The sequence below is a fragment of the Sinocyclocheilus grahami genome, unplaced genomic scaffold, assembly GCF_001515645.1.
Source record: "Sinocyclocheilus grahami isolate Dianchi unplaced genomic scaffold, SAMN03320097.WGS_v1.1 scaffold218.1, whole genome shotgun sequence".
Lineage (NCBI taxonomy): Eukaryota > Metazoa > Chordata > Actinopteri > Cypriniformes > Cyprinidae > Sinocyclocheilus > Sinocyclocheilus grahami.
In genome coordinates this window covers 595,326-608,178 of record NW_015505397.1, presented here as the reverse complement: position 1 = coordinate 608,178, position 12,853 = coordinate 595,326, and the positions used below count along the sequence as shown (strand labels likewise).

Genomic DNA, 12,853 nt, shown 5'->3' with positions numbered 1-12,853 from the left:
AGTGCATTTTCAGCAAATTTTTGGGGTGAACCGTTCCTTTAATTTGAATCAATCGTTTGGAAGCAATCAGTCACTCTATTTCAGTAAGGATGCTGGCTATTTAGAGAGCAGGCAGCTCACTAGTTTTTGGAACAGAATTTAAATGCATTAAAGATTGAAGTACATAATTCAAAATTTTGAAGTTCTAACATTTTCAAGTTACAATGTGATTCTAAAAACAAAAGCAAGAGGGAAAGTGACTAAAGGGGCTGTTCATACCAAACATTCTCATATTACATCTACGCCATTTTTTAGTTGGTCGATTTACATAAACATGCATTTGTAATACGCTGTGTCAAATTAAAAGTTAAATTTTTTAACAAACGTATCACATTCGGTTCCCTTGGGCCATTTTCAAATGTATGCGAATGGCTCCTATTGCTACGTTCATGTCTCGAAATTACCAAAATCACTAAATGAGATTCTACTCCGAATTGTTCAGTTTCTCCGAATCAGGAATTATTCATTTCTATGGCAACACTCAATGTCAAAATTACTGAAAATTGCTGCATAACACTAGAATGGCTGCATGTGCAGCTTTATTCATGATGAAAGTAAAAAAAATAAAAATAATAATCACTACATTCATTTACCTCCATATTCTCAGTGAATGTGCATCTGGAAACATCAGCAATAATAAAACAATAGTAAAGATAATATATGTGTAGAGGTACAGCAGCTGTTGTTTGTCTGTAATTGAACTGAGTTTTCATTGAATTGTTGAATTGAGTTTCTGACTTGTAATTTGTGAGTTTGACAAAAACATGGGCAGGTTTTAGAAACTGGTAATTATGGTAATTTCACCATGACATGAACGTCCCATTAATGAAATATGGATGCAACCGCTAATTTCCTCACAAACACATATTACTGAATTTAAAGTGTAAATGTTTGATGTTCTCACAGACATTGTAGCTTCAATGTTTAGATTCATTATGATCAATGAATTCAAAAACACTGATATATTTTTATATCAGTTTTTATATCAGATAAACACTTTTTGCTTCCTAGAGTATTTAACACACACACTGGTTCAAACGCACGTCTTCCGCTCCGAATCTGTCCTGTACTCATGTTCAGACTTCAAAATATACAGTGTGTATATATATATATATATATATATATATATATATATATATATATATATATATATATATATATAGAATAACAAATATTATAATCAATGTATTTTTATACGCCAATATTCTGATAGTCTAAGACTACATTTCCCACAATGCACTTCTTCTTCCTCCTTCCTTGTTTGTAAATGAGATATTTAAGATGACGTCAATAAAATTGTGTATTTTAATGCAATAAATGTTTCTGGTCTGGTGATATAGTTAACCTCAGAATACCAGATCTGGCCTTTGTTTCCATCATTAACTAAGTATGAGCAATATTAATAGTGACGTTTGACTTAAAAGAGAGAAAAGGACAATGAATGGAGAGGATCTACTGGTTTAAACTCACGATGAGAGTGTGTTCTCGGCCCATCGTGATGACTGTGCAGTTTATCGTCCTCAGCAGAGACGACACAATGTCCTGAATGTGCTGAAATGTGTCTCCCTGGAAAAGAAAGAGACAAAAAGCTTGTTATTTGTATTCTAGCGCTGCATTCAAACGGCCATAGATTTTCTCATTAAGTCGCCCAATTAAAACACAACCACACAGAATGACTTTTGAATTTCTCACCTCAGCGTTCCCTGTTTATAAGCTATATCTTGGATGAATAGCAGACACGAAATGTAAATTCTATCATCATAACCAGATATTTCAATACAAATGGAGGTGAATGGCGACCACAGGTGTTATGCAAGATTATTAAGGTTTTCAGTAAATAGCTATTTAAATTTGAATTGATTTCTTACATAAACAAAAGTTTGGATTACATACACAAGTCAGTCACAAGTCATGATATTTTCATGCTGTTTTTTGTCATTTGTGGAGCTTTACAGCTCTTGGTCAATATTCACTTTCATTTGCATAGAAAAGAGCAGTGCGAAACAATGTGATGAGGTAATGCTTACAGAATTTAGTTTTTTTTTTGGTTAACCATTCCTTTAACCGTGCAAGTGAAGAAGTGAAATGTGTGTTTGTGTTTTAGATGCAGGTCTGGTCTCATGGCTCCATCACACTAATTTATTGTTTTAATGTATTGATTAGACTGAAGAGATCTGGAACAGGCTAGGCGTGTGTTTGTGTGTGTGTGTGATGTCAACTAAAGGCCTTCATTTATTTTTAAAGTGCCCCTATTATCCCATTTTTAAGGTTGCTAATACTGTTTTATGAGTCTCCTAAAACAGGTTTACATGCATGCAAGGTCAAAAAACACATTAGTTTTCTCAAAAAATAGATTTAATTTAACCTCATTTCTAAATGATTCGTTAACGACTCGTGCGAAGCAGTTCAAAGAATCAGTCTCTCTAAACCCCTCCTTTCCGTGAGCCCTCACTGCTGTGATTGGTCAGATGGCGCAGTCCTTTGTAATTGGTCCAGAGCCGTAGAGAGATTGGCTCTGGATTGGTCTACCGTGTACAGCGCGTTTCGGAAACTAAACGCCCATTGCCATGATGGAATGACAGCCCTGGAGACTTGTCAATATATAGAAAAGATGGTATCGATTGTACCTTACCAATTCGAGCTGGAGTCTGATGATGAAACGGTTGAACTGGCTGATCGACAAGAGACTGATTCTATATATATATATATATATATATATATATATATATATATATATATATATATATATATATATAGAATAACAAATATTATAATCAATGTATTTTTATACGCCAATATTCTGATAGTCTAAGACTACATTTCCCACAATGCACTTCTTCTTCCTCCTTCCTTGTTTGTAAATGAGATATTTAAGATGACGTCAATAAAATTGTGTATTTTAATGCAATAAATGTTTCTGGTCTGGTGATATAGTTAACCTCAGAATACCAGATCTGGCCTTTGTTTCCATCATTAACTAAGTATGAGCAATATTAATAGTGACGTTTGACTTAAAAGAGAGAAAAGGACAATGAATGGAGAGGATCTACTGGTTTAAACTCACGATGAGAGTGTGTTCTCGGCCCATCGTGATGACTGTGCAGTTTATCGTCCTCAGCAGAGACGACACAATGTCCTGAATGTGCTGAAATGTGTCTCCCTGGAAAAGAAAGAGACAAAAAGCTTGTTATTTGTATTCTAGCGCTGCATTCAAACGGCCATAGATTTTCTCATTAAGTCGCCCAATTAAAACACAACCACACAGAATGACTTTTGAGTTTCTCACCTCAGCGTTCCCTGTTTATAAGCTATATCTTGGATGAATAGCAGACACGAAATGTAAATTCTATCATCATAACCAGATATTTCAATACAAATGGAGGTGAATGGCGACCACAGGTGTTATGCAAGATTATTAAGGTTTTCAGTAAATAGCTATTTAAATTTGAATTGATTTCTTACATAAACAAAAGTTTGGATTACATACACAAGTCAGTCACAAGTCATGATATTTTCATGCTGTTTTTTGTCATTTGTGGAGCTTTACAGCTCTTGGTCAATATTCACTTTCATTTGCATAGAAAAGAGCAGTGCGAAACAATGTGATGAGGTAATGCTTACAGAATTTAGTTTTTTTTTTTGGTTAACCATTCCTTTAACCGTGCAAGTGAAGAAGTGAAATGTGTGTTTGTGTTTTAGATGCAGGTCTGGTCTCATGGCTCCACCACACTAATTTATTGTTTTAATGTATTGATTAGACTGAAGAGATCTGGAACAGGCTAGGCGTGTGTTTGTGTGTGTGTGTGATGTCAACTAAAGGCCTTCATTTATTTTTAAAGTGCCCCTATTATCCCATTTTTAAGGTTGCTAATACTGTTTTATGAGTCTCCTAAAACAGGTTTACATGCATGCAAGGTCAAAAAACACATTAGTTTTCTCAAAAAATAGATTTAATTTAACCTCATTTCTAAATGATTCGTTAACGACTCGTGCGAAGCAGGATTGATGAAATGAAACGGTTGAACTGGCTGATCGACAAGAGACTGATTCGCAAGCACGACTGGAGCAGGACGTTTCTCGGTGGTAGTAAGTGTCAAGTGTTAACAAGTTTGTGGTAATTATAAGATGTGATAAACTAATTTACTCTCACGGCGTAGGATACAGCGTCTTCTCGACATGATGTTAATCACATGGAAATTTTACTGTTTGTGGGCGGGCAAGTCGGCCACGAAGAACGTGGGCTGACATTATGCAAATGTGTTACTTCGTGACGTAGAGTTGTAACAGAATAAGATTCGAATTCCTGATGACTTGTTTAGGCGATTGTGAGCCGACTCTTTTTTTTTTGATAGACAATAACTTTATTTATCGTGCACTGTAGGCTTCACAACTTTGCAGATAGTTTATGTTCACATACAGCTAATATTTGAAAAGGCATAATAGGGACACTTTAATATTTATATATATATATATTAGGGCTGCACGATAAATCGCATGCGATATTTAACGCGCATCTTATAAGTAAAGCCGGTTCTGTAATCAGCTGTAAATGAAACTGTTCGAAAGCAATATTTAATCAAACTTCCTGTGGACAGGGATTCTGTTTCCTGCAGGAGGATGCACTGCTGTCTGAAGGTGACAGAACATCTAGAAGAAACAGATCGTGGTGGGAAAATCCCTCTAGATAAAATTATTTTGCTGGATAAAACTAAATGCTTGGAAATGTCTGAGGACATTTTTATGGATAGGGTACCAATTATAATTTTACAAATTTATTTAGATATCCTACAAATAAAAAGATTGTGAAATATACTGTATATATGTATATATATATATATATATTTATACTGTATATATATATATATATCCTTTATATATATATATATATAAAATCAATTATGAGAAAACCCATCTGGACCCAACAAATAGCCCATTTCTAAAAATGTGGAGTCCTTTATTAAAGTCAACTTAAATCTTAATACATGTTTCTGGCTTTATCTTGCACAATTCAGCATGTTACTCCAAAGAAAGAAAAATGTTTCTCTTCGTAACCTTGAATCCAGTCAGACAGCATTCATGAGCAGCACGATTATCACGGTGTTGATATTGTTAACTAAAACTAAAACTTTAAAAAATATAAATAAATAATACACATTATTTTCAGTAAGTGATATTAAGATTAAATAAAATATAAACAGATGAAAAACTCAGTATCAAACAGTACTAAAATGACTAAACTCAAATCTGATAACAAAGTATTAAAACAATGTATTAAAAACACATAAGCACATAACAAAATAAATAAATTGAATACTTTTAGTTAAAAAAATGTTTAAAATAAAAAAATATTGCATTGGCAACTTACTAAAATAAGTTTAAACCGGAGTACCAAAATGACTGAAACTGAAATAAAAATATATTAATATATAATACATGTATAAAATATTCTATAAAACATTTAAAGAATATTAATAAAACATATTTAAAAAACACATAAGCACATAACAAAATAACTAAAACTTAAATTAAAATGTAAACTGAAAATATACAACAAAAAGCTAATTCAAATATTAATAAATACTATAACAGTATACAAGTAAAACTAAAAGCACACTGGATGACTGGTGGTATTAGTCTCTCTCCTACTTCCTTCTCATGAGAGAGCAGGTTAAGTTTCTGAACAGCCGACATCATTGATGTGCAAACATGGATGATTAAAACCCTTCATCACAAACATCTTCTCTCTGTGTGTGCGAATCAGCCTACAGGAAAATGACTCGTCTGTGCGTGTGTGTGTGTGTGTGTGTGTGTGTGTGTGCTTACCACCCCATCACTAATTTCATGACGCAGAGGCAGATAAAGTGAGGGATTGAGAGCGAGAGAAACATCTGTTCATCTCTACATGCAGTATTTCATTTCATATTGTGTTTCTCGGCGTCAATAGCTCTTCACTTCAGCTGTCGACACAAACACTCTCTCTCTCTCTCGCTCTCTCTCTCTCTCTGTGTATCTTTCTCTCTCCTCCTTTATCGTCAGTCTCTCATCTGTCTCATTCTTTCTCAGTGGTCAGCGGATGATGCCTTAATCAGGTACACCTATAATCCCTGAGGAGTGTGTGTGTGTGTGTGTGTGTGTGTGTGTGTGTGTGTGTGTGTGTGTGATGTCAACTAAAGGCCTTCATTTATTTTTAAAGTGCCCCTATTATGACATTTTTAAGGTTGCTAATACTGTTTTATGAGTCTCCTAAAACAGGTTTACATGCACGCAAGGTCAAAAAACACATGCGCGTGTGTGTGTGTGGACGCAGATATATGTGGTACCTGTGGCCTGTCATACGGTACAGTTTCCATTACTCTTTCACAAAACTGCTCCCTCACCGGTCTCTCATCACAATCTCACAACACCTGGCAAGAGCATCTCCAGCTCATACTTTATTTTATCCCAATATTTGGGGCAAATGTTGTCATGAAAATAATGATTTAAAGCAAAAACTCTTAAATAGGCTTCATTTTATTTAAGTAAGCAAACAATATATAAAGAATAATTGAATGAATGAACGAACGAACAAAGCCTATTTTAAAGTGTTCGCATTAAATCATTATTTTCACGACATTAACTTTTGCCCAAAACAATAATGTAATGTGTAAAAAACAATGATAAACATTTCGATTCTAAAGTATTTGATGTGTTGTCTATAGGTTATGCTGATTTAAATTAAAAGTCATTACAGTAATAAGAATCTAATGAAATCATCACAGAAATGAACTTCAAACTCAAAAGTAAAATGTTGCATTAAAGAAACTTTTTTATATATTTATGAATTTAAATATTGTTAGGATTGTTTACATTTCATATATTCATTTATAGACTACCATTACAATTTTGGGGGTTTAAAATAAATTAATACTTTTATTCAGCAAGGATACATTAAATTGATCAAAAGTGACAAAGACATTTATCATTTCTATTTCAAATAAATGCTGTTCTTTTAAACTTTCTAGTCATCAAAGATTCATGGAGAAAAAAAACGTATCACAGTTTCCACAAAAATATGAAGCAGCACAACTGTTTTCAGCATTAAATAATCAGAAATGTTTCTTGAGCAGCAAAACATATTAGAATGATTTCTGATGGATCATGTGACACTGAAGACTGGAGTAATGATGCTGAACATTCAGCTTTGCATCACAGGAATAAATTACATTTTACAATATATATATAAAAAAAAAGTTATTTTAAATAGTAATAATATTTCACAATATTACTGATTTTACTGTATTTTTGATCAAATAAATGTATCCTTGGTGAGCAGAAGAGAATTCTTTCAAAAATATCACAAAATCGAACCGACCCCAAACTTTTGAACGCTGATGTCTTGTGATTTTGGGATGAAATATGATGTATGTTCCATCATGGACATTAGTTGATTATAGCTTTAGTTCATTATATATTAGCAGGATGTTTATGGTTGCTAAGCATCCTCTCATCTTCAAATAGGTGTGTTTATCTGCATTTTATAAAGACTCTAAACGCAGCTCATCCAGTCACAAAATAGAGTTAAAACGACACACTCAGGAATACCTAGACAGCTTATTTCCCATCCCGTAATGTTTGTGTGCTGCTCTACAATCACTCGCTCTCACAGATGTTCTCTCATCTGTATTTTTAGAAGAATCGTTTGAGGTGAATAATGTTTTGAAGGCTCTCCGAGAGTTTAATTCAAACTGCAGCCTGAAACATGCCCTGGGAGAGAGAAGGAGAGCGAGAGTCTTCCTCACACGTCTCTCTCTCCATCGCTGTTTGTTTGAACTGCGGAACGCTCTCTGAATCCTGTTAAAGGAGCAGACAAGAGGTCATGACCCCATCACATCTTCATTCTGCTCTCTCTTCAGCACACCATCATTCTCATCAGTCGTTCATCATCATATAATCAGACGGGTCTGACCCGCTCACCTCACCTCTCCACTTAAACACAAACAGCTCTTAAAAGACATTTATGCTTCAGTACAAGTTAAAGGTGAAGTGTGTCATTAGTTCAATGTTAAAACTCGACACTTGTAATATTCAGAGTCAACTATATTTAAGATATGCATGCGTTGACTTCCTGTAAAGTGTAAACACTGAAGGTTGGTCTGTTTCATTAGCATTTGTGCCATGACTGATTGATTCTCACTGAAAATGAAAGATTTTGATGAATAACTAGAAGTATGTCTATCAAAGGAGTCCACTGTTCAAAATATTTAAAATTTTCAAAATAAATAAATACTATTATTATTGTCTTAATATTCTTAAAACATCATAATAGTTCAAATTATATAATGCATGTATATAGTATTTATTTTAAATTTTAAGATTATATATATATTTACACACACACACAACATATATATATATATATATATATATTCCATTACACCTGAGCAGTGCCACAGGCTGATTGTCTCCATGCCACGCCGCACTGATGCAGTAATTCATGCAAAAGGAGGCCCAATCAAGTATTGAGTACATGTACAGTAAATGAACATACTTTCCAGAAGGCCAACAATTCACAAAAAATGTTGTTTTTTTATTGGTCTTATGAAGTATTCTAATTTGTTGAGATAGTGAATTGGTGGGTTTTTGTGAAATGTGAGCCAAAATCATAATTAAAAGAACCAAAGACTTAAACTACTTCAGTCTGTGTGCATTGCATTTATTTAATACAGAATATTGTTTCTTTAATATTGATCTATTATTTAACATGGTAACCTAAAAACATCTAAATTAACTGGTTTTATCTAAATCATATTTATTACTATTTATTACTATTTAAAATTATATATAATTGTATAAACATGAAAATATTAAACTATAAGAATCATTTTTAATAACATGAATTTATATAATTTTTACATTTATATAAAAAGGTATATATTAATATTATTATATTAAAATATATTTTTATATACTTATATAATATATTAAAACACACACACACACACATATTTAAAATTATATAGAATTTTAAATGTATATAAAAATGTCAAATTAAAATTACATAAATTATATAAAATATTAATAACTCCACAGACTTCTATGGAAGCATATGTACTACTTTAAAAGTATGAAATTATTTTCTGTAGTAATGATCATTATGCCACAGATGCTTTGAATAGATCTTCACTTGTTTTGAACCCAGAGCCTTTCTTTAAGAGGAAGCAGTGCAAGTGCTGATTTAAACACACACACACAAACAGACAGCGCTGATAAACACACGGCGGTGTCCTGACCTCCTTCATTACCTCCCTCTCTTGCCGTTTCACTGCTTTCTTTGGAAGTGGAAGTTCAGGAAGCTCAGTGTCAAAGCGCATCAGCGTTTGGAAAGTGAGATTAGAGCATCAGACGTCAAAGAACCCGAGTGTAATCTGTAGCCATTTTAGTAATTAAACAACCCGCTCAGATTTTACATCTAGGTAAGTGAGTGTGTGCGTTTGATTAGATGCAGTTTTCAAATAATAATCATAAATCTCAGAAAGTTGGAAGACTTGAATCCTCAGAATCTCAGAAACTTCTAAATTCCTAATTAAAAAGTGAAAAAAGAACATTTGATGTCGGATTATCAAACTCGTACATAAATTTGGATCACAACACATGATAACACAACTCTAATAAGTATTTCTTTATATTTTATTGTAATTTTAGTGCACTTTTTTAAATAAATTTTTAATCAGATTGAACTCTTTTTAATCAATGGTTGTAGAATAGAATGAAATTTCTCCAGGAATCCACTGACTGTGCTGTGATTGGCTGGTGTATTAGTGTGCTGCTCTCTGACTGGCTCTTACCACGTCGTTGCGGCTCAGCACCTCCAGGATGTTGTTGAGGAGTTCGACGCTGTTGCGCTTCTCATCCTGAAGCCCCTCCCCCACCACGGCCAACGCTCCGCTCAGCTCCCGAAGCATCATGGGTAACAGGATGTCACGGCAGTCTGGAGAGGACATCATAACATAAAGTAAGTACTATAAATAAAATTAAATAAAACTCAAAAAAGTTGCACAAAGATTTCTGCATACGAATCAGCACAGACATTGTGGAAAAACAGCTTTTTGGCACATGAAAATACTTTATCCAATTAAAAAAACAATCAAAAGCAATTAACATGTCAAATTTGTAAACACATAACAGCACAACAAAGGAAAAAATAATTATGAAAAAATAAAATAACTTATTTTAGGTGCAAATAAAAGAGCAGGTAAGCTCGATGAGGTCTGTTTGATGACTGACTCTCACTCGAACATCTTTTCTCCTGCCTCTTAAAATCAGCACATTAAAAACTCATTTAAACTCTGGCTCGTTATCTGCAGATTATCAATGATGATCAATCTGATTTTGCTGAGAAAGTCAAAGTTAGAGAGAAAGATAAAAAGAAGAACTAAAGCAGAACACAAATGTACCTATCAAAAGACAATGACAGACACATTATTTTTCGGCTGTTCGGATATTCGGATGAATGTTCGGATATTCGGATGAATGTTCGGATATTCGGATGGATGTTCGGTTGGATGTTCAGATGGATGGATTTTCGGATGTTCGGATGGATGTTCGGTTGGATGTTCAGATGAATATTCGGATGTTCGGATGGATATTCAGATGGATGCTCGGTTGGATGTTCGGATGTTGGGATGGATGTTCAGATGTTTGAATGGATGTTCAGATGTTTGAATGGATGTTCAGATGTTTGAATGGATGTTCGGATGTTCAGATGGATGGATGTTCGGATGGATGTTCGGATGAATGTTCGGATATTCGGTTGGTTGTTCGGATGGATGGATGTTCGGTTGGATGTTCGGATGGATGTTCAGATGTTTGGATGGATGTTCGGTTGGATGTTGGGATGTTGGGATGGATGTTTGGTTGGATGTCCGGTTGGATGTTCGGATGGATGTTGGGATGGATGTCCGGATGTTGGGATGGATGGATGTTCGGACGTTCAGATGGATGTTCGGACGGACGGACGGACGGATATGCACCTTGGGTCTTTTATCCAAAAATAATATGTATATATCAAAGAATGCAGGCATTGAAATTTGAAAATAAAAAAACATTAAAAAACATTCATTTCTATACCAGATTCACATCTATGCAGGTCAAAGAGCAAAAGTCTATCCAGAATGCAGCACTTCATGTACAAATGCAACAGTGTTTGCATTTACCTGAGCCTCCCACACTACCTTCCTCTCAAAACAGTCTCTCTCTCTCTCTCTCTCTCTCTCTCTCTCTCTAAGGGCTCAAATGTGTCTCAGCAGGTGAGTGTCCCTCTCACAGGAGCACAATGCATCAAGAAAAGGTAGATATCATAAATGCGATGCGTTTCAGGCACCGTACATCACCAGGGTTTATGTAGAAACATTTAGAGCAGCTCTTCACAGTGAATGACAGGTTTAACGTACGCTTACAATATTGTTGCACCTTAGGTCTGGTAAATAAATGACAATCATAAATGTCGGCACTAATGCTAATTACCGAGACGAGCCGTAATTGGATTTGTCACACTTAATGTCCCAGTGAGATAAAGAGCGATGAGAGCAAGACTCCTCAGAGGAGAGATAAATGCAGCCCTGAGGGAGAAAGAGTGAATATTGAGTGATCTGAGCTCACGAAGGCTTCGCTAGTGTCGCTTTTTTATAGAGTGGCCAAGAACAACAGGAAAATGTGCCGTCGAGCATTTTCTCAAGGACAAACTGACCCTCTCACCTCCTGGACTGAAGCGGCACTCAGAGAGTGTGTGTTTATTACAATCCGAATGAACCATTAAAACATGACAAACACGCTCAGCATCATGTGTACATGCACATACCATGACGTTTAGAATGACCTACACATCCACAGTTCACGCTCGCAGCATTTTTTGGCTGAGCAGAAATGGAAAAACACTTACTCGACAGACTCTATATTACTGTGGACTGATCCTGGCCGAGAGCCACACTAGCGGACGGCCAAAAGTGCTTCGTCTATCACTTCGATGACTTTTACAAATAATGCATTTTGAAATTCGAGGAACGTGGAAATGAATAATGGTAGACACTGCACATCAGTTACTTGTCTTAGAATAGTCTATTGTCTGTCTTAAACACATCACTTTAATATCTAATCTGTTTCCTGCGAGGAGTGGAAAGACTCGTTTATATAATATTATGATATTTTGAGTGATATACTGTATTTTGAGTGATCTGTTCACAACTACCATGTGTAAAAAGTACTGATTGATGAATGTTTATTTTATCATTTTTATTTTAATGTGTGTATAACATTTTTAAAAGAACTTCAAAAAGAAATTGGAGACACACTCTGACTGAATCATTTGAATCAGTGAGTCGTTGACTCGAGAACAGCTGCAACCCCATCGGTCCAATTCTAATTCATGAATGAATCATTCAGCACGATTTGAGAATCGATTTAACAGGTTCATTGAAAAGAATCAGCTCGTTCACTCGACCACTTGCGATCAGATCATCTGAGACTGATCATCTTTCTACCTTTCTTCCCCAAAAAGGTCTGAGGTGAAGACTAAATCACAGCGCTGTGACTAATGTAATATCACTGATGTGTCAGTTTTTCTCTCAGGAGAAAAAGATCTTGACAACTGCTCCCATTAGAATCATAACTCAGTCCTTTTCTTTTCGCCGAGAAACCCTCATTCATTTTCATCTGTCATTCTATCCTGAGAGTTCACAATAAACTATTTCACATGGTAATAAGATGCCATTTCAATTACCCAGCTGGCTTAAACCAGACAACCCCCCCCCCCCCCCCCCCCCCCCCACGACCCACCTGT

The 12,853-nt window shown here is 35.0% G+C and overlaps 2 protein-coding genes across 3 annotated transcripts in view; both read right to left on the bottom strand.

Annotated features, from left to right (window-relative positions):
* dock2 (dedicator of cytokinesis 2) overlaps positions 1-1,697 on the bottom strand; it is a 65,305-nt gene extending 63,608 nt beyond the window's left edge. For both annotated transcript variants that reach the window (XM_016287068.1, XM_016287067.1), the window contains exon 1: positions 1,510-1,697. In XM_016287068.1, the coding sequence (XP_016142554.1) occupies positions 1,510-1,533 (24 nt within the window). In that variant the 5' untranslated portion in view covers positions 1,534-1,697. The remainder of the gene's footprint in view (positions 1-1,509) is intronic.
* Positions 1,698-3,071: 1,374 nt separating this feature from the next.
* LOC107596369 (dedicator of cytokinesis protein 2-like) overlaps positions 3,072-12,853 on the bottom strand; it is a 35,209-nt gene continuing 25,427 nt past the window's right edge. The window contains exons 9-10 of the mRNA XM_016287093.1: positions 9,864-10,006; positions 3,072-3,199 (exon numbers count right to left, since the gene is read on the bottom strand). Of these exons, the coding sequence (XP_016142579.1) occupies positions 3,086-3,199; positions 9,864-10,006 (257 nt within the window). The 3' untranslated portion in view covers positions 3,072-3,085. The remainder of the gene's footprint in view (positions 3,200-9,863; positions 10,007-12,853) is intronic.